Genomic DNA, 25,703 nt, shown 5'->3' on the forward strand with positions numbered 1-25,703 from the left:
TCTTGAGTCACATTCTTCTCGTTCTTCACTTCATTTTAGGTTATTTATGTACACTATTTGGACAAACGTTTTGATACGCCCACTTCTAATAAACAGGTTTAACTACTTTAGTTATTTCAGTGAGCACAAATCCTAATCCTACAGGATATAATGCAATGACCCAGTCAGGAAAAAAGTACTCAGAAACATCTTTTTTAGAAGAGGCATCTTAATACCTTTTACTATATAGTGTAGTCTGTGTACATGTTTGTCCTGGTATTATATTGTGTTACAGCAGCAGTTTATTTGTGTTTTATCGTAAGTAGGTCACAGTTATCAAGCAGCTGGTGCTGTAGTTGAATATGACAGTAAGGCAAACATCTGTGGGCTGAGATTAATGTGTTTAAATAAAGACAGTGTAATATATTTTGTGAGGGCTATTATTTTTTTAAGTGATGTGCAACGCATTTATATCAGTTAACATCTCAAAAAATGTGGTGTTGATATTCATGACACTTTAAATGACACTTAAAGAAAAACAGGCTATGCTTCATGCTATAAATTCTGGCTGTGCAAAAAAAATCTACCTCTACGATTTTAATGCATGTTTCATCACTAAAGCTGGTTTCTTGATTAGTAGTAATGGAGCGGCATATATTATCACATAGATTATCAGAGTTGATTTTGCCTAGCTTTTCTGTGAAATATGTATGTGTAGTAAATGCCCCTCCATCTGAAAGCAGGTGATGGCGATTTAATAATAATCATGGAACCGGCATTACTGATGAAGCGCACATGAGAATCGCAGCCGATTTTTTTTGCACAGCCCTACTATAAATTATGTCACGGACAACATTGAGCACGTTCACATGCACTTTTTTTTCATCTGTGAAAGGTCATAAACAACTTAAGCAAAATGGGCCTATTACCCTGATTTCGCATTATAGACGGTTTTAGCAGTAACAACATAAACAAACGGCTTTCGTGGAACAACCGTAACTTCCAGTAAACTCGGAAAAGAATCAATAACAACATAGCCTCTTTACAGTAGTTTATTTCTGACCTTTTTTAACCAAAACGAATAACAAGTAGATTACTTTAGTTCAAATCATAGCTAAAGCGTATCAAAACCTAGACTTGGCTAACATTCCTCTGTAAAATGTATACATACTTATATAATGTATACAATGTTAACTACAGATCAGCTACCAAACCACCTTTCACATAGCAGTGATCAATGATTGCCGTCTCCCCTCATTTTTAGTAAACTAAAACATTTGTTATTTTAGACGAGGTATTTGTTCTAGAGTTTACTTTAGCTACTAGCCAGACCATTAGGGATCGACCGATATGGATTTTTCGATGCCGATTTTCTTGAGCCGATATTTGGGGCCGATACTGCTTTTGCTCACTCAATTTACATCATAGAAATTATGTTAAAAAAATGGCATGTTGTTAAAATTGGACAGTTCTTACGTTTATTTTAGTCTAAGACTAGTCTAATCCCTGTCCGGGAAACCGCCCCATAGAGATGAGAAATAAAAACCCGCTTTGTCCAGCTACAGTATGATCAGCTGTTAGGCCGAGCTTTCGATGTTGTCATGGAAAGGTTGGTTGTTTTTAGTCACATGACCTGCAATCGCTTGCGGCTTCCAGCACTCTGTCTGTAAATAATGGCGGGAAAAAAATCTGCGAACACGGAAGCCATGAATCGGCCGATGCGATACACATAAAACTCGCAAATATCGGCCCGATATAAGTTTCACCAGATGCATAACCGCAACAACGCATGTGCGTTCGATGAAATCGTCTATATGTAAACAGGAGACATAAGTAAAGAGACAACAGTATAGCTTTAGACAGATTTCCCAATGGCTTTTTTAATGACTAGGCGGACTATTAGGCTGGCTAGAAACCTGACAAATCCTCCAAATCCTGTGTAAACAGTTTTCTGCGTAGCCGGTTTATTTTCTTTGTATGCAAACAGGTTTCTAAGTAGATTTTTGCACTCATTCACTTACTGTATGACATCTTAGTAAAACCCATAAATGTATATGATAAGCACATAACATGAACTTATAATAAATTCTGATTAGTTGACATCTGATTATTTGATCTGATTGCTATTGAGGTGTTTTTACACAGAATATTAACTTAATGCCACCCAATAAATATCACTATAAACTTCATGATAGTCTGCATACAGTATAAACCAAACACAGCATTTTAAATGTCCTCTCGTGGTCTTGGACTGTAGTTTGTTTGGTTCTGGCTGGCATGTTTACAGTTGGCACTGCGTTTCATTTTAGTAGGTCATCCTCATCTGCTCGATGTTCTCACGGGTTGTTTGCTGCCAGACATTGTGACCCATAAACAACCAGTCCCTCGTTTTCACATGCTGTAATATTTAATATTTTTTCGACCTTTGCTGAACTCAGCCAAGCCAATTTTATCGGAGTTACATGGCAATGCTATCATTTCATAAGGTGTATTGTAAAATACTAACTGTTCATGATATATGACCTTGTCTTTGTTATCTAAAGGTGTCCAATTGCATTGTGTGTCTGTTTACAGTAGCATTTTGATCCTAAAGGGTTCAATATTATATTATGTTTCCACCGTGATTTGTAAAATCTACAGTGTGTCACACCGTACTGCTTTACCCCCATAGGTGAGCTCTCTTTACAAAAGGTCTCGCCCGCTGTGCTGGATTTCAACAGCTCGAAGACATGCGACAATACGGGCAATCCCATTCAGAGCAGCATCACCTTTCAATGCAGCAAAACCATGGTGAGCTTTATACAGCAACGCCTGCTGTGACGTTTGTTTCCTTTCAGACTCTTGCTTAGTAAGAAGAAAACCACATAGATGGAGATTATAATGTTGAGACAAAGCGAGAATTGCTGTGGCTAAATTTACGATATTCCTTTAGATATGGAAAAGTTGATGGTTTTGTTTTTACTCGTTTTTAGTTTCAAATCATACCTAAAGTCACTGATGAACTTCAATATGTGACCCAGCAATAGTAATTTATTGTATTGTCTGCATAAAATCATCCTACATAATGTAAAGATCATTCAGTGAACATATAACCTTGATTTCTTTAATATTGACTAAGTAAGGTCATGTCAAAGATTGAAGTTAAAGTAAAATCAATGACTGAAATCAATTGCAGGCCGTGTCACATATTTGTGGAATGCTAACCGGTAGCGTTGTCATTTATCAAATTTTTTGCTAACCCTTTACATTAACGTTAGTTAATGGATTAGCTAACATGAATAAACAATGAGCAAGACTTCTACAGCATTTATTAATTTTAAGTTTATGTAAATAAGCATGTATTAAATAAGCATGTTGAACTAGCATGAACAATTGTATTTGCATTAACTAATGTTAATAAAAGATTAATAAATGCTGTAAACTTTATTCTTAAATGTTAATTCAAGTTAGCAGTGTGTTCAGTAATGTTAACAAATACAATCTTATTGTAAAGTGTTACTATTTTTCTGGATACAAATAAAAAACGTATATATACGTAATATATATTAATATGCAACCAAGGAACCTCAATAAAATGAGCAATACGACAAAACTATGGTCTAATTTTAACACGAGGTCATGTGCTGTGTTTGTAAGCCACAGAAACAGGAAGTTGAGTTTTATAGTGCAAACCAAAGCATTCAATAATGTAACCAATAACGTTTAATGTAATTAATGCTGGTAGTTTATGGTGTTTGAAGTGTGACTTTGATTAAAGCAGAATTGCATTTATGACATTTGTATTTTGTTTGTTTTTAACAAAAGGGCACACCAGAGTTTGTCACCGTTTCCGAGTGTGTACATTACTTTGAATGGAAGACATATGTCGCCTGCAAAAAAGATACATTCAAACCACATAAAGAGGTGGGTGGAGGTGACGAGACATAGATGAGATTTGCAAGTGTGTGCAATGTTACATTAACTGTGTATCTTATGTTGAAAGTTGCACTACAACAACAGTAAAGCACATTCTTGTCCCCACCAGTCCTTGTATTTTGTTGTGATCTCTCTCTGTCTCTCTTTTTTTTTAAAGGTCCCTTGCTACGTATTTGACTCAGATGGGAAGAAACATGACCTTAACCCTTTAATTAAAATAAAGGATGGTTACCTGGTCGATGACTCGGACAATGACATAGATTTTTACATTAACATATGCAGAAATCTAAGTAGGTTTCTTTATATCACGTTTATTTTTAGCAGACATTTTGCTTCTTGCAGCTGCTTTGTAAAACAGTAATGCAAGCTAATGACTTTAGCCCTTTTCACACAGAGATTACTTAAAGGTATAGGGGAAGATTTTCCATAATTTTAGAAAAGAACCGCCTTCTCCACTATTTTTAGGAACGCCTATTAAATGTGTGCACGAGAGAGCATGCACGAGCCTAGTTCTTCTCGTGCACGCTCTGTTTACAAGTTGCTGTCGGTATGGCTCATACATTGAGATGTTTACCGTGTCTGCGCGGTTCGTGACTTGTGCCAGGGCTAGCATTGCTAGTCATACCTTACATCAACTTTTATTAGCAGTGATTTTAAATGGATTTCTCCAAATAGTATGCCAAACTTTACCTGTCGAGTAGAAACTTCGCGACTGAGGCATCAGTGGGAAGCCCAACCTGTGCTGTTAGCGCACGCCAGCATGTGATATTCTCCCAAAACACTTTGGTCTTGTTTCTTTCTTCAGAGGCCTTTCTCTTCTTGTCATACAATTCGTAGACACTTTTTCTCCTGCGACCCTCAGACTTAAAAAAAAAAAAAACCCGGTGATAATGCGAGCTTCAATATATGGCTGAACCCGTAGCTCACCACACATGTACACCTGGAAGTGCACATGAACCCAGGGACGAGCACGTACGACGGCCTTATGTAAACATATCACCAGAATGATTGACTACTAGGATGACCAATAGTCTTGATGATCCACCCGGAAAATGAAAATCCTCTGCTATACCTTTAAAAAACACAATGTATTCGGGATGTCCGGGATCATTTGAATTTTGGTTTAATAACCCTTTCCCCGGCAGCGTTTTTTAAAAAAAAAATTATCCAGTCAGTGCAAGTTTAATGCCTTCCAGAACATATTCTTCTTTAAATATGTAAACATACAATATATCAAATGAAAGAAGAACACAAAAGTTTTATCCTAGCTTCATTCTCTTTTTATCCCCTCTCAAAAATGTGTAGGTTTTTTCAAAAATACCAAATTTTGAGTAAAAAGCTGAGATAATTGCGTTTTTGTAAAAGACTTCTGATAGAAATCCGAAGATGATTTAGAGCGACGATTAAAACATACACTGAGTTTGAACTGTTTGACTTGAGGGGTTGCTTTTGGGTTGTATAAGTTGGTTAAGAGCGCTATCTGGTGGATAATAGTGGCAATATGGATTGCCGGAAAAACTCGTCATTGACAGGAAAGCGTTTTCTCTTAATTGACGAGTTAACTCGTCAATGGGGGGGAAAGATTTAACACTGCCAGTGATTTTCCGGAATCTGTGCGTGCGTTTACACATCCCGTAAAGACACATGACGTGTATTGTATTTGCAATCATTCACTTGGTAGATTTTTTTCCACTGTGTCGTTAAGTTTGCTTATTATTCGTGATTTCTCTCGTGAATCCTAGCAAGTGTATTTTTCTGATCCGATCATTAACTAGCGCATGACGTGGTCTTCTAACATGCTGGCGAATGATCTCAGTTTCAGCACGGATTGTGAGGATCTCTCTGATCTCTGCCTGAAGGTACATTCACATTATAAGCGGCTTTTTCGCTGTGTGTCGCTCTATATCTAGTTGTCATAAACAAATTAGCAACGTCCACTCCAGTAACTGACGAGAGACGGATGACGTGAAATCCCCTGCTAGTCGCTCCCGAATGTTGCTCATAATTTGCATAAAGTAAAAAAAGTCTTAACTTTGTCGCGCGACTGGACACGCCCATCCAGCCTTCAACGGTCACTGTCTCTCGTGTCGCCGGATGCCACGGGCTTCCATTGAAATCAATGAGATTGCGTCGCTCTGCTACTGCTAGTCACTGCTAGTCTGAATGCAGCTTTATTCAGATCTCCGCTATATCTGGATTTAAAACCGCCATGTCAAAGAGCTGAATGAGAACTTGTGTGTCCTCACAACAACAAACCCCTTAAGGCATTGTTTCAGCCTTTTGTTTACACAGGACACGTTCCGGAAATGATACGGCAATGTTACTAGGTCCCATTAACGGAGCGATCCTAGAATCAATTACGGGTTGTGTTTGCGATCTCACAGAAGTCAGACTAGCAATTTCATGGGATCAACATGCTGTGTGAAAAGGGTTTTTTGATAAGTTAGGAATATTGCTTTACCAAAGCGTTCAATTTCTCTATCCAGACCGAGATGAAAGTCCCTGTCCTCAAGATTCTGCTGCTTGTCTCACAACCAGCAGTGGGTCCTTTGACATGGGTCAGCCAGCCCAACAGCTCGAGCTTATCTCCAATGACAAGTATGTGTTGTTTTCTTATTGTATTACATCCAAAAGTTCTGTAATCATTTATTAACCTTTCATTTTGTACTTAAAGAGCACCTATTGTCCGATTCACGGTTTTACATTTCCTTTGGGTTTTGGTGTGTATTAGTACGTTAACGATATGCAAATGGTACAAACCCCAAGTAAATGATAACGAGTTATCGTCTCCTACGTAAATCAATTTTTTTGGACTACAACAAACGCACGGATTTTAGGCAACAGTTTGCTTCCTAGGACTGGTGATGAAGGCAAGACTGACGTTATCCTAATTCTCCCGATTCGGACTCACAGCCTGTAAATTAACTCCTGTTAGCATTGCATTGTGATCGAATCTTTCAAACATGGTAAGGAGCGTCACATTTCCTGCTGATGTCAGAGGTATTCAGATTAATCACAACATACAGGTTAGCTGGTTTCAGGAAGACAGGGAACTCTGAAGCCACAAAAATGTAGGGTATGTTAAAAATATATATTTTTTAAACATAAATCACGTGAACACGTTGTATTATACCAAATACACAAAATAAAATTATTTAGCAATGAAATGGGTGCTCTTTAACAAATTAACCTGTTAACCCTTATTCTCAAGGGTGTAATGAATATTTTTAATTTTCTTATAAATCATAAATTGTAGGGATGCACGATATATCGTTCGACATATCGTTATCGGCCGATAACTGCTTATTTTTAATATTTTCGGTTATCGGTCTGATAGCAAAATTAGGCCAATAAATAAAAGCCGATAAATTATGGATTATTTTGGTTTGTTGAACCACTTCACTTGCTCATTGCTGGCCATGTGGAGTTTTGATTGGTGCTTTATGTGACAACGCACGAAGATGACACGTGTTGCGGGCTCAAGAAGAGTATGCTAGTCTAGCGCAAAGACAAGATGTCCGCGGTCTGGGAGTTTTTCAGTGTGAAATTAATATGAATATTTATCGGCCTATATATATATATATATATCGGTTATCGGCCCACAAATATAAAGAATTATCGGTATCGGCCAAAATTTACATATCGGTGCATCCCTAATAAATTGCCCTTCGAACCTACAACCTTTTAGCCATGTTCTCCACCAATAATATTCAGTTTCTTGTCCTCTGTTTCAGGCTGAGGCTGCGGTACGAGGGAGTAAAAAAAACCCCAGACTTCTGTGATGGCCACAGTCCGGCAGTGACTATAACATTCATTTGTCCCTCAACAAGACAAGCGGTATGAGAGAGAGTATAAACTTTTCAATTGATTTTAAGTATAGACTGATAATGTTGACTTTCTTTTTTGAATACATGCAAGTATGCATATCTGCAATAACTATTTTATGTATTGTCACTAACCATTATGTGTTATATCATGTTGTGTTATCAGTAGAGAACCGCCAAGGCCTTCAGGCCCTCAGAGAGAAAAATATAATTTCAATGCATACTACATATTATTTTTTAATAAATGTCGGTCAGTTTACAATCGCTGTTCCAACTGGAAGGCCTAGGTTCCAGTCACGGTTCGCTACTGTGTGTTATAAAAAATACTCTCGCCTTTGATCTCACAGTAACCTCATTGATTTCTCAGGGAAATAACCCTAAAATGATAAGCAACACAAATTGTCGGTATGAGATCGAGTGGGTGACCGAGTACGCCTGCCACAGAGATTACCTGGAGAGTCACGACTGTAAACTTAACAGCGATCAGCACGATATCGCCATCGACCTCACTCACCTTACACACGGCAGTGGGTTTAAAAGCTGCATTACACATCCACAGATTGTTTTTCACAACAGATTATAAACATGAAAGTGTTTTTTGGGTAGATTGATGTTTATGTTATTTTAAATTTTTGTAGTGTCAGACCAGGCCTATTTAGCCAAGGCCCAAAGTGGCACGGACACATACATCTTCTATCTCAATGTGTGCCAAGCGACCAACGCTGGTCAATGTGATGATGGGAACGGTTACGTATCCGCCTGCCAAGTGAAAGAATCTGGTGACATGAAGAAGATTGCTGGGAGATATCAGAACCAAACACTGAGGTTGATCTTAATTCATGTTTTCAAATGTCTTTCTGTCTCGTGTTAACATGCATTACAAATTTCACTTTGCTATTAATAATTCAGTAATATTAAAATGTGACAGCCCACATTTGCATATCAGCATCTGTTCAGTATTCAGCAGGACAGATTCACACATAAATATGTTGGGCAATCATATCATATAAAACTATTTTGGTGTCTGAAGGTATTCTGATGGAGATCTCACGCTCATCTATCCAGATGGCAGCAGGTGCACCAGTGGATTTCAGCGCATGACCATCATTAACTTCGAGTGCAATGCAACCGCTGGTGAGTGACACATGTTGACTCAGGAAGTCAGGTGTTGATATGAATAGTGATGGGCACAAGTAATCGATTGTGCAATTATTCGAACGTGGCATCGACGATCAATCATGAAAAACGATGACCGTGTGGGTTTTTTATATTTTTGTGGTTATGGCGGCATTTGGATATCTGGTTAGCGTTACAAGCGCCTGTGGTAGTAAAGACTGGGTGCGTGTTTGACATCGACGTAAGCTGCGCAGACCGGCGTATGACATTAGTACCATGCATGATTTTAAAGCTTCTTATGCGCACTCGCGCCACGGCAACCCCTTTGATCCACGCAATGCTGTGAAGCCGAACACACCTCACATCACTGAGGCACTATGGTTTTAAAAGGATTGAGTAATTTTCGGATTCACTTCGGTAAGACAAAAATATAGTAGGGCAGGTGCAAAATGTACAGTGTCCTCATATCATCTCGTATTTGAACATCAAATGTTAAGAGATACCAGAGAGCCATACGAGCATTACATCTTGACTGAGAACAGATGAGAGGATGACACGACACACATGGGTGATTCTCACGAAATCCGTGTCCAGCATCAGAATTTTTAAAAAGCCCTTGAAGCCAATTTTTTGCACATATAAGATTAAGGTCTGAATTTACTATAACCATTATTTTTTATTGGATTTAAAACATAACTCCTATAAAATTATTTACTTTTTTTTTAGATAATCATTCTCAAAAATTATCATTACCGCAACATGATATTACATTAAATATATGCATTTACAAACTCATGTTTCGGTAATGAGAACTAAAAAGTTGTCTAGGTACTATGACAAACAAAACAAGAACTGCTTAACTGGTAGTCCCTTCCAACAATTTTTCTTTTTTTAAACAGTGAATGAAAATTGTTGCGGAGGATGACACATATATGTTCCTTATAATTGTCTCTACATTTATCAATGATCACCAAATACCACATGTTTCTTTACTGTAAATGTTCATTGTACATGAACTGAAGCTTTAATTTTTTAGAGTTTTTAATTTAAAATATTTGCATGTCAAAGAACCCAAATCCAGTCATGGACACGTTGCGGTAATGAAAAAATTCCCCTTAAATGTGGAAAAAACAACAAAATTGGTTTGTATGATGTCATTTGAAATCATGTGCAAAATAGTACGTGAAGAAATGTTTGCAACTGTATGCTTCTTATTTTAATACTCTTACTTTGCATTTACCTTTTTTATCAAAATGTTTCATGACACCTCATAAGTCTAATTTCGCGAGAATCACCCAGCTAATCGCTAAAATAATAGCAAAAGGCTTAAAGGCGCTTAATGTTATAAAGCTTGTGCTTTGACTGGACGTGTTTTAAAGTGCGCTGTTATGGTGCACATATACACAGGAAGTTAAACTTCCTGTCTAGTACATAACTTAGTTTAAGGCCCAATCCCATTTCTCCATCTTACCCCTTTCCTTTACCTCTACCCCTTAGTTTTGCACGTTCTCGTGAGAGGAAGGGCTATCCCAATTGGACCTTACTCGCCCATGAACGTGTAGGGGTAAGGGGTAAGACAGAGAAACGGGATTGGGCCTAAGTCTTGCATTTTGTGCAGATGTATGCACGTTGTATAATACATTGATGTTTTATCATGGCTTAATATTATGTAAAATGCATCATATAGAAATCGCTTCAGTTTGTGTTTATATTAACCCTTTAGTTTTACTTCATCACACAGCTGTTCCTGTTTATGTTAAAAACATTTAATTCATTAATGATCTAGTATGTTTGCATTTTTCTGTCATAGTTTTTTTAAAATTAAGTTTTATTTAAAGGAGTCATAGCGTGAAAATCTGACTTTTTCCATGTTTAAGTGCTAAAATTGGGTCCCCAGTGCTTCTATCAACCTAGAAAATGTGATAATGATTAACCCAGTAACTTTGTCCGGGTAAGCCATTTTCTGCAAGCATGTGAAAAGTTAGGTCGTTCAGATTTCGCCTGTTTGTGAGGTAGGTAGTGAGGCGAATTATAATAATACCACCCCCTTTATCTGCACTATCCAACCACAGCATTTCCATTTAGTGCAGAAAGAAAGAGGAAGAAAATATACTTGACAGCACAATTGAGTTTCAATTACAACAAACCACAATCATTGTGATCAGTGTTTGCATTTCATAAGCTCACTTGCATTTTAAAAGGCACACCCAAAAACGGCACACTTTTGCTCAGGCCTACAAATTTGCAATTTTAACATGCTATAATAAATTATCTGTGAAGTATTTTGAGCTTAAACTTCACATACGCACTCTGGGGACACCAAAGATTTCTTTTACGTCTTAAAAATGTCATAATATGACCCCTTTAAGTTTTTTTATAAAAATATATTATTTTTTACAATGACACGTCTTTGATTGCCCCTTTTATAATTAAGTTTTATTTAAGTTTATTTATAAAAATATTTAATTTTCACCATGACGCCCCTTTGATTGCCCCGCCCCCAGTTAATCAAGTACTTGTTTTTCAGTCCTATGGATTAATCGAAATGAAAAAATTACATGCATGCACATCCCTATATATGAACATATCTCTTTAAACTAAATCCTGGTGTCAGAGATTTGGTTTATTGAGTGTTTACTGGATTTATTGCAATGACACCAGACTTGTGGTTTTTAGGAAATGGCGAGCCGGTTTTCACAGGAGAATCTGACTGCACGTATTACTTTGACTGGCAGACAGAGTACGCATGTGTTAAGGAGAAGGAGGACCTGCTGTGCCATGTCACAGACCAGAAGAAGCGTTACGATCTTTCACCTCTATCACGCTTTCCAGGTCAGTACTTGTAGTTGTTTATGTATTTATTCTTTGAGAACAAAACCAAAGGTTCAAGAAAAGACAAACCAAAGTGATGCAGACAACACTTCCATTTTGGTGCCTTTAAAGGAATATTCCATTTTCTTAAAAGAAAAATTCAGATAATTTACTCCCCACCATGTCATCCAAAATGTTGATGTCTTTCTTTGTTCAGTCCAGAAGAAATTATGTTTTTTGAGGAAAACATTGCAGGATTTTTCTCATTTTAATAGACACCAACAATTAACACTTGACTCAGCACGTGGCGGTTTTTTTCAACGGAGTTTCAAAGGACTATAAACAATCCCAGGGGAGGCATGGGTGTCTTATCTAGCAAAACGATTGTCATTTTTGACAAGAAAAATAACAGATATGCACTTTTAAAGCACAACTTCTCATCTAGATCTGGTCGTGATGCGCCAGGTGACCCCACGCAATACGTCATGACGTCAAGAGGTCACAAAAGACGAACGCGAAACTCCGCCCCAGTGTTTACAAGTGTGTTGAAAGAGGACCGTTCCTACGTTGTTGTATGTCAACTGATACTAATTAATTTCTTTGTGTCAGTTTATTGTTTACAATGGTCCGCAAATGTGCGTTTTATATATGTAACACGTGACCTCCCTACGTCACCACGCATTTACGTAAGGTCGCGCTGGATTGGACCTAGACGAAAAGTTGTGGTCCAAAAGAGCATATTTTTTGTTTTTCTTGTCAAAAATGACAATCGTTTCGCTAGACAAGACCCTTATGCCTCGTTTGGGATTGTTTATAGTTCTTTGAAACTCCGTTGTAAAAAACTGTTATGTGTTGAGTTGATTGTTAATTGTTGGTGTCTATTAAAGTCCATTAAAATGAGAAAAATCCTGCAATGTTTTCCTCAAAAAACATAATTTCTTCTCGACTGAACAAAGAAAGACATCAACATTTTGGATTACATGGTGGTGAGCAAATTATATGGATTTTTCTTTTAAGAAAATGGAATATTCCTTTAAATAGCAAAATGGGTGCATGCTGTGACTTGATGATGCAAGAATACTTCAGTTCGAAACCAAGTAATGTAATGGGAACAGAAGCCGAAAGGGGAGCCTTTGAGCTCATGTTTGTATCAGGCAATTGAACAAAGTGTAAAAATCTAATCAATAAAACACTAATAAAAACATTTGGAGAGAAATAGATTATGAATGCTTGTGGGTTTAATGTATTTTCCCCCAAAAAGGCATTTTGTCAGCACATAACTGTGTGTGTATGTGGGTGTTTCTTAACAGAATCAAGTGGATCTCAGAATTGGGAGGCTGTGGATGCGGGAGCCAGAGAGTCTGATAAGAAGAGATTTTACATCAACGTTTGCCATAAAATTATAAAGGACAACGCGACAAACTCTTGTCCTGAGGATGCAGCAATATGTGCAGTAGGTCAGTGCAGAGATTTTTTAAAATACATTTGTTTGTGATTGTGTGTGTATCTCTACCTCTACAAAAATACACTTCTTTGGACAAGACTAAATATGCAACTAGAAACATTGCAAATAATGAAAGTAAAAGTGTAAAAATGAAGAAACTGAACCACACGTTAGGGGGAGCTGTGGTCTATGTGACCTCCACAAACTGGTTGTATTCAAGTTTGAATGTGATCCACGGTCGTTTTGTGTGTCGTCGTTCTTCTTATTCATCTTTCGTGCACTTGGAGAAACAAGCACACAAAATCGAGATGCCGTTTAGTGGATTTTGATAACAATGCAGTATTTCGGGATTAGTGGATTTGAAGTATATGTGTATAGTAGGGGAGAGCGGGGCACAAAGCTTTTTGGTTTTGGCTCAATCATTCAAAAATTTGAGTTTGATTAATTATATTTTTACACAAGCAACACACACAACTCTGCTACAAATGAACATTTGAAGTTTGTTTCTAGTACTTACCATTCTTGGACAATTACACCAAACGTGACTGAAGTGCAAATGTTACAACTTACCCCATAGTTGGGGTTAATTGTAACAGGCAGCGGGTTAGTTGTAACACTTGCTAAAAATTAAGTTCGCAGGCAAATATTTCAATACTATTTTGTTCTATATACTTGAAGTGGATATTGTTTATATGTCTGTCTATAATAGACAGATATCCACACTGTATTCATTCATCCAGCCCTTTTCTAACAATAGTTCAATTATAAATGGATACAAATATGTGAGAAAAAGCAGCACAATTATGACATTTTTTTTTTATATGTGACCCAGTCTGTAATAACCATACTACAGTTTCAAAATCAAATTCTGAGATAATGAGCATCAAAGTCTGATTTTAGCCATTAATTTCATTATGATTTTAATCTTTGACATGATCTTATTCAATCAATATTAAAAATATGAACAAAAATAAATTTGACACATGGTTTTTGATAAGACAGGCACATTTATTTTGTTTGCACACAGCAATCATTGTGTGTAGCCTATTTAAAACAACGGCAAGAATTATGCTAACGTTAACTATTTTCATATCGTAAGTGTTGAGGAGTTTGTTATAATAATAACACAGCGTTACAATTAACCCCGCTGGGTCCAAATATTTTCAAGCCCGCCAAAATAGTTGCTAAGAGCTGCAGACATATTTCAAAACTATGCTATGTTTTAGTCAACAAGACACTGATTAATGTCATCGCATTGGATTTGGTATCTTACACACCCAACTTGGAAACCGAAAATACATATGATGAAAAAATTTACTTGCATGCCACCAAAACACTCGTTCATCAATAACTCTCTTGAAAAACATTATACATTTCCAATTATTTGCGGGAGATCGTCTTTTGGCAGCGTGAAAACAATACCGGAAAACCAACTCGCTCAACCCTGTGCAACAATGTAAATAGTCCGTGTTACAATTAATTCTGCATTCGTTTTTTGCCCTGTGCCAAAAACATTCGGTCAATATCATTATCTCATGTTTGACGGAGGTGGCATTTAGCGGATTTTGCATACGCATATTTATATGTATGTGAGTGTGTTTTACAGTTTAATGTCTGACGTGATGTTAAAATAAATAAATACTATAACAATTTTACAGCTCACACTAACCCAAATTCCCCTTTTTTAGGTCAGGGGAAAAGTATGAGTTTGGGAAGATTTCTCGCTTCTCCGCAAAAAGCGTCCGAAGGGAACGATATCCGCCTCATATACACCGACGGAGACGAATGCAATAAAAACATGAAGTTTAAAGCCATCATCACTCTGAAGTGTAAGCCAGGAGATGTTGAGAGCGCTCCTGTCATGAGGGGCGTGTCCGGTGACGGCTGCACTTATGAGTTCGAGTGGTTCACCGCCTCGGCCTGTGTCCTGTCTAAAACGGAGGGCGATGACTGCCGGGTGGAAGACCCGCAAGCAGGTATGCGACTGGATTAGTGGCCTAGTGGTTACAGATCCTGTCTGGTAGAGGATTTAAAATGCATACCTCTTTTTGTTTGCAGGAATTTCGTTTGATTTGTCACCCCTGCGGAAACCTAGCGAAAGCTATTACAACGTTTCCAGTGACAAGTATACATACTTGATCAATGTCTGTGACGGTGTGAAGGCTGCAAAGTGTCCTGAAAGTGCAGGTGCCTGTCAAGTGGACCAGAGGTATGATTTGGACACTTAAGATTTTTGCCACTTGATTTAATAACGTCACCCCACATACAAACTATTTTTGCTATGTCTTTACAGTGGGGGGAGCTTCTGGAATCTCGGCGAGTTTAACTCCAAACTGTCTTACTATGACGGACTGATCAAGTTGACTTACAGAAATGGCTCGCAGTACAACAACGAGCAACACACGCAGCGTTCCACACACATCTCTTTCCTGTGTGACAGATTGGCCGGCCCGGGCAAACCCGAGTTTCAGGTATCGCACCTGTAATTGTGTTTAGTACCGACTGTATACATGACAGGCACACCCTCAGGCATTGTTTCTTTATGGCTTCTGTCTTTACGATATTTTCTACTGTAGGTTGAAGATGAGTACACGTACAATTTCAAGTGGTATACATCTTACGCCTGCCCAGAAAGACCGCACGAGTGTGTTGTGACGGATCCCAAAACACTACAGCAGTATGACCTGTCCAGGTTAGCCACCTTTCTCAAAAGATGCTTTTGTTAAGCATTGGTTAGTAATGCAAAAGTCATAGGTTTGACCTCAGGGAACACATACTAATGCCAAACTGCTATAAGTTGCTTTGGTTAAATTGAAATGCAATGCATCAACACTTACAGAAAAATAGTCCCATCTCTAAAGATGGATTTAGTCTTCTGTACTAAACTAATCCTTTCATCCTTGTTGCACAGATTGTCTGTATCTAATGGTGGCAGAAACTGGCAGGTCATGGAGACGTCTGACCCCGGCGGGCCGAAATACTACATCAATGTCTGCCGGCCCGTCAAAGCCGTGCCTGGCTGCGACAGGAGAGCTTCTGTCTGCGAAATGAAACTTGAAGCTGACAAGGTTTGTTCACTGGTTGTACTTTTTCTCTTTCTCTGTGTTATTTTCCATCATGACATTTGCATTGTATTTTTTATTATTACTCATGTTTTATTTGTTTCGTTTTTTTTTCAATGTTGTTTGTATGTCTACTGTCTTGTGTGTTTGGTAAGCCAAAGAAAAATTTCCACCTTGGTGGACAATAAAGATTTATTCTATTCTATCCGGTTTGCTAAAGAAATGCAGTGTATCAGTGAATTCAACTCTTGAGACAGAAAATTGATTTTACTAGTACAATAGTTGATACCATTCAATTATGTTACAGGGTTTCCCACAGAAAATTTGTTAGTTAAGGTGGTAGGGATGGGCGGGGCCTGGGTTTGTGGCAATCAAGGGGCGGGGCGCACATGTCATGATGAAAATGAAAATATTTTTATTAAAGACACTCAAATAAAACTTTATTTTGAAGAAACTATGACAGAAAACGAACACATACTAGATTATTAATGAATTAAATGTTTTTAACTGATACCTCAAACGGGAATAGCTGCGTGATGAAGTGAAACTAAAGGGTTAATAAACACAAACTGATGCAGATGTTGTAGAACGTCTGGAGAAGGACGATTGATAGTGTGAAGATTGTTAAAACTGATTATTTTCCACTATTATGTACTAGGGGTGGAACAATACATGTATTTGTTTCAAACCGAATCGGTACGGGGGTCACGGTTCGGTGCATGAATTTAAACGGAGAATACACGGTATGAAAATAAAAAAACTTGCGTGCAAAATAATTAATGTAATGCGGAACTACTGTTAGATACGCGGGTTCTTTATGGACAGCTAATCTGTTGCCCCGCTTTTAGCTCTGAAGCTCTGATTGGCGCCGATGCATCCGAGCTCCGCCTATGTATGCGCTCTATCAGAGCCCGTCTACATTCTGGCACTCTGCAGTTTTTTGTCACGTCGACGCAGGTCCAGTCAGTTACGTTAGTGAGCAGAGATAGCGAGGGTGGCAAGTGGTGTTCCACAAGAGTCGCTCCGCCAGCCATCGCAAGTTTGGCAAAACTTCAGTTACAATAGTACAGGCGAGAGAGTGGTGGAAAAGACGAGGACTTTGCATCGGCGTTGTTCAGCAATTGTTAGGTATGTGAGTGGAAATACATCTAATCAGGGCTCTCAAGTCTCACGCATTCACCTTGACAAACACGCATTTCAGTCAGTTCAAACGCCACACTTTGTATTTCTCACGCTGAGAAGTAGGAGATAAATTGTCCTGCTATATACAACAGGCATACGCAGGGCAGTTATGTCGAGTTCAGCTGGTTTCAGTTTTTTAAGCGTGCTCAACTTTACGCAGCGCCATCAGCGTCAGAGTACCGCGAGAAATCTTGCGGAGGAGGCTGATTTCAAATCGCTCTCGCGTTACTCTGACGTCATCCACTTGTCGTTTCTTGCAGCGCCTCGTGAAGTCGTACACACCTATTAATTCATCCTAAGAGCCTTTTTTTGTTCTTTAGTACATTAATATGAAATAAGGCCAAAATTTAATTTTAAAATGTATTTAGGTAACAATTGTAATACAATTGAACCCATATTTGTATGAAAGATGAGTACAAGATTACTTAAAGTGGTATACATTTTTGAAATACGAGATAGTATGTTAAATGCATTCAGTTCATATTCATGACATCTCAAAATAACACTGATAAGGACACCTATGTTTTTAAGATTAGCTTAAGTACTAAAAAAATGCCTTCTTCATTTTTGTTTTGCTTTCCCCTCCATTGTACCGAAAGTGAATCGAACCGTGGCGCCTGAACCGAGGTACGAACCGAACCGGGACTTCTGTGTACCGTTCCACCCCTATTATGTACATTAGCTTAAAGGATTGTAACTACTTTAGCATGTAAATAATGCACATAAATAACGTGAGCAAGAGCGCTCAACAATTATATCAAATCAACAGGCACGTGCAACCTAGCTAGCATGTTGCTCAAACAACAAAATCACCAGCTAACTTCTTTTAAATTAGCAAGAACTATAGACAAATACAATAATACAATAACAGGCTTAAATAAACCCAAAACATAAGTCCACTTACAGTTCTCACAGACACGCGTTTTATCAACAGGCTATCCTCCAGACATGTCTGAATACGTCATTATCTCATTTCGGTCGTGTGGAGCGCGTGCACGCTAGCGTTGTGAAGCGCATCCATGCTATTCTCTTAGATGTGCAGCAAAAATTTTTTTTTTATTATTTGATGACCTAGTTAAGGCGGTAGGGTTTCCCAGCTTAGGCGGGCCGCCCGAACTGCAAAGTGCTGCGGGAAACCCTGTGTAATAACAAATGTATATGTTGCTTGTTCAGGAGAAAGTGGAGGTCAGTAATTGGGGGGTCGCAAATCAAGGCCCGGTGATTGTAGAGGAGAACCAGCTAATGTTGACCTACACGAACGGCTCGGCTTGTGTGACGGAGGACGGTGTGATCACCACACACACAACCCGCATACACTTCGTCTGCTCGAAAGGGATGGCGGTAAGAGCAATTCACTATAATATAGTGCCATAATTGTAGTAATGCATAGAAATCATGTTTGTGTATCTCAATTGGTTAACAGTGTAAAACTTTGTGGGATTGATCCCAGGGAATGCTTATACTGATAAAAATGTTTACATTGAATGCACTTTAATTTGCTTTGTGGTGAATGCATAAATGTAAAATATTATTGTCAATATTTTTTGCACTCGCAATTGTAAAGATTTCACTATTAAGTACCTCATTTCACAGTCAATAACTGTGTATTTTAGGTTATTTTAAAATAGACGTCTTTTACAATGTGTGCCAAAGTCTTTTTTTTTCTTTTTTAGCGAACCGGTCCACGATTTGTGGTGAAACAGAAATGCGTTGTTGATTTTGTTTGGGAGACAGAAGCAGCCTGTGCCATCTCAACTGTTGTGGACACAAACCAGGTCAAACTTTATTCTGCAACTTTTGAAAACTCGTTCATATCCTCATGAAGATTTTGTTTCTCATTCTCAAACTTTATTTTTTATTTTTTTGTGGACAGACCTGCTCAGTAAAAAATCCCAACACTGGTTTTGAATTCAACCTTCAGCCTCTGGCTACCAAGGACGGATACAATGCCACAGGTCATGGAAAAGACTTTGTAGTAAGAAACTCTTGAATTTTACTTCTTTAGGTTTTCTTGAAAAAGATTCCTACAGTTATAATCTGTAAGTCAATAATTTACTCATAAATTAAGACCTAAGGGAATCCATGACTTAAAAATGCTAATACACCTCCGGCATCTTTAAAGGTCCACGTGTAGATTTTTAGTGGCATCTAGTGGTGAGATTGTGAATTGCAACCAACGGCTCAGTCCACAGCTCTCCCTCCCTTTCAAAACACTTAGAGAAGCTACGGCAGCCGCCACAGGACAAACATGTTGTCGCTTGAGACAGCGTAGTGACAAAATGCGTCATATAGAACCGGTTGTCCGTTTAGGGCTACTGTAGGAACATGGCGGCATGAAATGGCGACTGCATGTAAGGGGACCCGGCATGTATGTAGATTTAAACCCCTGATTCTAAGGTAATAAAAACTAGGGCTGTCACTTTTCGTTCGAAAATCGATTGCACAATCGATCGGACCAACCAAAAAACGTTTCGAAAACGAAAATAGGCAATCGATTTTAACCAAATATGTACACTATTAATTTTAAAAGAATTAAACAGTTAAAAATATAGATGTAACAAAACTCACAAACAAGCAGAAAAAGAAAATAAAGAATTCCGAACGTGCAGTAGGTGTGCGAAAGCTAAACAGAAAATACCCAGCAATTTTACGCACCTATATTTTCACGCTTTCAATCGCTGCATCTAGTGTTTTGCAAAGAAAATGGAGGACAACGTCAATACACCTGTGCAACATGAGACAGCGTCGAAATTGTGACCTTACAGGAGATGATGAGTTATGACAAGGAGCCACCCTTGCGAGCTGACAGCAACCCGCTTTTGAGATGGAAGATTGGCAGTACGAAATACGCAGCTGGCAACGAAGTACCCGAGTTTCCCTGGGACATCAGTGCGGTCGGAGTGCGTCTTCTCAACAGATGGACATATAGTGAATGAAAAGCGCTCTGCTCTTGACCCCTAAAATGTTGATCGACTTGTTTTCCTGACCAATAATTTGTAATGGCCCTAGTTTCATTATGCCTGCCTAGTGCCGCCTAAGTGTCGGTTACGTTTAATAAAAAAAAATACACAGCATGTTCTCAACTTCAAGTAAGTCTATTTAAAGTTTCATTTTTGAACAGTTGTTTGAAATGGATCGAATCATTATTTAAAATAATTTTTGAATTGCCTAAATCATAAAAGCAGCCGGTTGAACCTGCAGTAATGTTTTTCATTTATGGCAGCAGTCCACTCTGCATATTTTTTTTAGAGAATGTTGCACTACTAATGCGGTTTTTTATTCTGCACGAAACTTAATGACAATGAATAAGAAATATTGCTGACTTGTACGTTTCAGGCGCTCTCTTTACATTTGTCTGTTATTTGGCGTTAAATGGAAACGTCTTTTTTAGACATGGAAAATCGATTTTACAATCGATTCAATGAACACTTATATATTAAAAATCGAAAATGATTTTTTCACAAAAGTGACAGCCCTAATAAAAACAATACAGTTAATTTTATAAGGGCCACTGATAATATAGTTATATTTAATTGCGTTTCCCTCAAGAGATCCTTCTAAAATTTACATAAACCAAAGCATGTGATTGTACCGTGTTGAAAGGAAGATTCACAGACCGTCATGTTTACTGTAGGTGAACATCTGTGATTCTGTGGATAAGTGTGGAACTGTTGATGATAAACCTGTGGCCGGCTGTGAGATAGATGAAGGGAAACCTGTGAGTCAGGTTGGAGGTCAACGGTCTCTTCAGTTCTCCACCGATGGCTCGCTCACTCTCACTTACAAAGGGTCCTTGGACATATCAACAGGTGCGTACTGCATGAGATCGTGTTGTCGTTTTTGCTTGTGTTTTATGTTGTGTTATATCTTGTTATTGATTATATTGTTATGATTCATGATGTGTTAACAGTTATGTTGTGTCATATATTTTTATATATTAGTTATGTATATATGAAGAGTTTGGTTCCAAAATGCGTTAAACGCCTTTTTTTAAAGTCGTTAACACCAAAATCAGTATTGTATCAGGTCAGTATTAAAAAGTAAATTCTTAATTGTACGCAAAATCCGATATTTGCTGTGTTATTCTGTCATCTTTTCTCCCTTTTTTACCAAAATGCGATAAACGTCAGTCCTCCTTCTCTGCAGAATGGAATAAATCCACTTATCCAATCACAGCGCACCATTCCACCCATTGTAAACAACAATGGCAGTGCGTTGAGTACACACTGAACCCTAGTTTTCCTCATCTACTTTCTACTTGTGATCAACAAACAAACAAAAATAAAATAATACTTTTGATGGCATTGATAAACCTGTGGTGGTTTTCTGTGGTTGGGAAGAAACGTAAGCCATCAAAATCAAATAATTTACGCGAGAGGCACCGGAAAAATGCCGGCTGCTGCTTGTTCTCACACGATAGCATCAAGCTTCTCTCATGCTAACACATTGACCACAGGGGATCTCATGAAAAACTCTCCATTATTTTAAGCGAAGTCAATGAAAATCGAGCAGGACCGAAACATTTTATAGCTGATCGTTGTCAAAAAAGTTCAGCGACGACGTCCCAAGTATAACAGCAGCAATGACAGTGTTGTTAATATGACAAAGTAAGTGTTTTGATTAATGCCATTAATGTTTATTTTTTAATCAGTGTATATCACTAGTCAACTAAATGAATATAACATGGCAAAGACGAATGCTCATTTATATATTAATTCAATAGATTTATAGCATTTTGAAAAAAACTTGTCATGGATTTATTGCATTTTGCGGAAAAAAATCACCAGTTTTTATAATAAATGCGTTTTGGAACCAAACTCTTTATATGCATATCAGTAATGTTTGTATACTATGTTGTACTGTTTTATGTTGTGTTATATTTTGTGTTTATTGGGTATGTTAGGTTGTGTTATACATTGCATTGTGTTATACGTTGCATTGTTTCATGCTGTGTTATCAGTTTCATGTAGTGTTATATGTTTTGATATTGGTTGTGATTGTGTTGTTCGTTGTATTTTGTTGTGTTCTGTTTTGTGTTATATGGTGTGTTTATGAAATGTAAAGGTGTGTGATAAGTTATATTGTGGTAAATGTTGTGTCATTGTATATTGGTTATGTATACCATTTATGTTTGTGTTCTATGTTGTACTGTTTTCTGTAGTGTTATGATGTGTTGTGTAATTTGTGCAGTTTTATGTTGTGTTATGTTTTGTTTTGTCATATATGTTATATGCTATTTTGTGTTATGTTTTGTGTTTATTGTTGAATGTTTTGATATTATGTTTGTGTTATATTGTGTTAGTATACAATTTAGCGATATTTAAAGGGATTTATTAACACAAAGAGAGAAATTTTGAGCCAGGTTTGTAAAAAAAAACTTTTTTTTGAACACCATTGACATTCATAGTATTTGTTTTTCCTACTATGGAAGTCACTGGTGCTCCTTTTTCCTACTGATTACAAATATTTTCCTTTGTGTTCAGCAGAACAAAGAAGTTTACACTGGTTATAATGACATAATTTTTATCTTTAGATATCTTCATAAAGTAGAATTTAGCAATTGACCAATCAGAATTAAGTAATGGAGAGAGGTGGACTCTACCCTGGACTCTACTCATTGTTTCCCATTTATTTTCTGTCTGTTTAAGGCACCGAAGACACCTTCATTATTAGTTTTGTGTGTGATCAAGATGCTGCCACAGCATCTCTGCGGCTTATTCACGAGGAGCTGGGCACAAGTTCACACGTAACGCACAATGTCTTTTTTGAGATGTTCACTGCTCTGGCATGTGAGCCTGCACCTGTGGATTGCCAAGTCACTGGTAAGCTATTTATTTAACCAAAAACCCTGACGAAACCCATGCTGTTGACCATCCTGTTCAAATTTATTTAAGTGACAACTTTTCTTGCTTTTCCAGATTCACACGGTATTGAATATGACTTGAGTGACCTCAGTCTAGATGACAAGTATTATGTTCCTCTGGACACCTCAGATCAAGCCAGGTCTCAGAAGTTTTACATCAACGTGTGCAAACCACTGCCTCGCATTCTGGGCTGTGCTGGTGAGTCACTGCAGATGGGACTCTGTGATGTCACTTCCTGTTTGCTTCTTGTTTCGAGATTGTTGATCTGCTTATAACAATGTCCCATCTGATTGGTTGTGTGATGCACTAATCACTTTTTATTTTGTTGGTTATTTTGGCAGCTGGTGCGATCGGAGCATGTGGTCAGATAAATGGCATCGGACGTAATCTGGGATATGTGCAGTCGAGTCTGCAGGTGGCTGCAGATGGCTCCATCAGCATTGTTTACCAAAATGGTGACAAGTGCGGTTCAGCACGTTACTCCACCCGAATCATCTTCCAGTGTGATGACAGTCCTGTAAGCAATTGTACAATTAAAAGGCATAGTTCACCTAGAAATGAACATATGGTTTTCGAAAAATGTTCATTTACTTAAAAGCATCTGCCAATGTATACATCTAAAACAACTTTTGTAGTGCATTAATTGTGGTAATTGGAAGTATAAATGTAGATACAAAAGCATCACAAAGTTCTCCAAATGACACATTTGCATATGATATCTTTGTGTTAAAAATTAGGTCATTTATGATATTTTTTAGGCTGAATGTTTGGATGTAACTAGACTTTTAATGCATGTTAAAGCGGTCTTCTTTTTGTTAAAAGGGTGCACCAGTCTTTGATCGCAAAGACGGCTGTGAATACGTTTTCATGTGGCGAACCTCAGAGGCTTGTCCAATCAAAAGAGTACATGGTAGGATGAACAGCCAATCAGGGTAAAGGGTCATAACAAATGTTGTGTAATTGTCTTTGACGTAAAGTTTCATTCCCTCACAGGTGAAAACTGTAAAGTCACGGATCCAAAGAGCGGATACGAGTACAATCTGATGCCATTGGCCGGAAAGGACTATGAAGTGAAGGGTTCGAATTATGAGTATCACTTCGCGATGTGCGGCCCAATTAAAACCTCAGTCTGCCCACACGGTCCCGAAAACTCTGTGTCCTCCTGTCAGGTAGAGGGCAAAAAACAAAGGATTGCTGGTAAGATTCTTATTTTGCTTAAAGGCGGGGTGCATGATCTCTGAAAGCCAATGTTGACATTTTAAAGGAAAAAACTGCCGCCTCTCTCAACTTTTAAATATATTTACAATCTGAATAGACACTCGCGACTGTTAGGTGTGTTAAGCGCGGTGACTTAGTGCGTTAACGAGCCACTGTCCTGCCCAAATAATCCTGGGTGCAGATATTTATAAAAACGATTTAACTCTTTCCTCGCCATTGACAAGTTATCTCGTCAATTAAGGGAAAACATTTCCCTGCCAATGACGCTTTTCTGATAAGTTTTTACGTTAATCTGTTATTATTATCCACTAGATGGCGCTCTTACCCAATTTAACTGCTCAAATGCTGGGGATGTGTCCGCTGTCTATACTGAAACCACGCCCACTCGCGGGAAAACTGCCGCCTCTCTCAACTTTTAAATATATTTACAACCTGAATGTACAATCGCGATTGTTTTGGGTGTGGGACCATGCTCTGTGACTTCAGTGCGTCAACGAGCCACTGTCCTGCCCAAATAATCCTGAATTCAGAAATGTGGAAAAACTATTTAACTCTTTCCTCGCCGTTGACAAGTTATCTCGTCAATTAAGAGAAAACATTTCCCTGCCAATGAAGCTTTTCTGATTATTTTTTACTGTAATCTGTAATTATCCACTAGATGGCGCTCTTACCCAATTTAACTGCTCTCAAGCGCTGGGGGAGTGTCTGCTGTCTGCACAGAAACCACACCCACTTGTTAGTTTAACATCCTGTCCTTGTGGGGGCGCTAACGGGGTGAGAATGCCTCATGTTATGTATGTTTATGTTTTACCCGTGAGCAGTGGTTGCTGTTGTCGGGGTTGCTGATAATAAAGTCTTAAAAAGAGCTATTTGTTTGTTGCAATTCGAGTTTACATTGGTAGCAGAGGATGGCTGCGGGAAACTACAAGGTCCCGCCACAGTTTGATGAAAAGAAGTGTTATGAGAGCTGGAAAAATGAGGTGGAAATGTGGATGCGTGTCACAGAGCTGGAGAAAAAGAAACAAGCACTGGCTGTCGCGCTATCGTTAACGGGGAGGGCGCGAGATGCTGCTCTGGAAATATCTGCGGATGATTTAAACAAAGATGATGGTATGAAAACGATTTTAGACAAGTTGGACTCTGTATTCCTGAAAGAAGAAAAAGATCGCCAATACGACGCGACGCGTACACGGAGTTTGATCGTATCACACGAGAGCACGGAATCCCGATGGCCGATTACATCATCGAGTTTGAAAGCAAATATAACAAGCTGCGGAATTTCGGTATG

General features: G+C 38.2%; 1 protein-coding gene across 1 annotated transcript in view; it reads left to right on the forward strand.

The window, feature by feature from the left end:
- The window catches only part of igf2r (insulin-like growth factor 2 receptor), a 50,035-nt gene that overhangs the window by 2,473 nt on the left and 21,859 nt on the right, over positions 1-25,703 (forward strand). The window contains exons 3-26 of the mRNA XM_073856324.1: positions 2,651-2,769; positions 3,784-3,882; positions 4,052-4,184; positions 6,381-6,492; positions 7,629-7,731; positions 8,086-8,245; positions 8,357-8,543; positions 8,749-8,852; positions 11,511-11,666; positions 12,956-13,102; positions 14,778-15,065; positions 15,148-15,298; positions 15,383-15,560; positions 15,666-15,781; positions 16,001-16,157; positions 18,507-18,674; positions 19,007-19,108; positions 19,207-19,308; positions 20,968-21,142; positions 22,982-23,155; positions 23,252-23,395; positions 23,539-23,714; positions 24,020-24,107; positions 24,191-24,388. Coding sequence (XP_073712425.1) covers positions 2,651-2,769; positions 3,784-3,882; positions 4,052-4,184; positions 6,381-6,492; positions 7,629-7,731; positions 8,086-8,245; positions 8,357-8,543; positions 8,749-8,852; positions 11,511-11,666; positions 12,956-13,102; positions 14,778-15,065; positions 15,148-15,298; positions 15,383-15,560; positions 15,666-15,781; positions 16,001-16,157; positions 18,507-18,674; positions 19,007-19,108; positions 19,207-19,308; positions 20,968-21,142; positions 22,982-23,155; positions 23,252-23,395; positions 23,539-23,714; positions 24,020-24,107; positions 24,191-24,388 — 3,537 coding nt within the window. The remainder of the gene's footprint in view (positions 1-2,650; positions 2,770-3,783; positions 3,883-4,051; positions 4,185-6,380; positions 6,493-7,628; positions 7,732-8,085; positions 8,246-8,356; positions 8,544-8,748; positions 8,853-11,510; positions 11,667-12,955; positions 13,103-14,777; positions 15,066-15,147; positions 15,299-15,382; positions 15,561-15,665; positions 15,782-16,000; positions 16,158-18,506; positions 18,675-19,006; positions 19,109-19,206; positions 19,309-20,967; positions 21,143-22,981; positions 23,156-23,251; positions 23,396-23,538; positions 23,715-24,019; positions 24,108-24,190; positions 24,389-25,703) is intronic.

The sequence above is a fragment of the Misgurnus anguillicaudatus genome, chromosome 18 (assembly GCF_027580225.2).
Source record: "Misgurnus anguillicaudatus chromosome 18, ASM2758022v2, whole genome shotgun sequence".
In the NCBI taxonomy this organism is placed as follows: domain Eukaryota; kingdom Metazoa; phylum Chordata; class Actinopteri; order Cypriniformes; family Cobitidae; genus Misgurnus; species Misgurnus anguillicaudatus.